This window comes from Eimeria mitis, genomic scaffold (assembly GCF_000499745.2).
Source record: "Eimeria mitis Houghton genomic scaffold, Emh_scaff404, whole genome shotgun sequence".
In the NCBI taxonomy this organism is placed as follows: domain Eukaryota; phylum Apicomplexa; class Conoidasida; order Eucoccidiorida; family Eimeriidae; genus Eimeria; species Eimeria mitis.
This window is the reverse complement of record NW_013572372.1, coordinates 19,043-19,504: the sequence shown is the minus strand read 5'-3', so window position 1 is coordinate 19,504 and position 462 is coordinate 19,043. Positions and strand designations below refer to the sequence as shown.

The window sequence follows — 462 nt, the reverse complement described above, 5'->3', positions numbered from 1 at the left end:
GAATTGCGAACAACGGTCGTAAGCTTCCCGCCAACGCTGCGCTGACAAATGCTCAGGTGCCGTAAGTGTTTCTGCCCGCAGTTCTGCACTCGGGAATGAGGTCGCCTGAGTCTCTGAGCCCTGAGCTGTCGAACTGGAAGAGTCGCCTATTGGATCTTTCGAATTGGATGCATCCTGAACCGAATCCTCAACACTCTCTGCCGGAACCCGCGAAGAAATTTGAGGCTCCGTTCCATCCCTTCTCTGACCGCTTGAAGCCGACCTCCGCCCCATCATCGCCCGAAAGTCTGCAGGCGGTACCGACCCCGTTGCTAGCCGCGTAGAATATCGAGGATGCACGCCTTCTCCCTCCTGCTGTTGAAGAAGAGGAGCCAAGAGCTGAGCAGGTTTTATCGTTTCGCCATTTACATACAAGGGATGCCTAGACATCGCGTCCGCGACCTTATTGCTAGCTCCTTGTAG

The 462-nt window shown here is 55.2% G+C and overlaps 1 protein-coding gene across 1 annotated transcript in view; it reads right to left on the bottom strand.

The window, feature by feature from the left end:
* Positions 1 to 187: 187 nt before the first annotated feature.
* EMH_0011180 (OSJNBa0042D13.18 protein, related) overlaps positions 188 to 462 on the bottom strand; it is a gene marked incomplete at both ends in the record, with an annotated part of 4,136 nt that continues 3,861 nt past the window's right edge. Inside the window, 2 exons of the mRNA XM_013499148.1 lie at positions 188 to 287; positions 413 to 462. Coding sequence (XP_013354602.1) covers positions 188 to 287; positions 413 to 462 — 150 coding nt within the window. The remainder of the gene's footprint in view (positions 288 to 412) is intronic.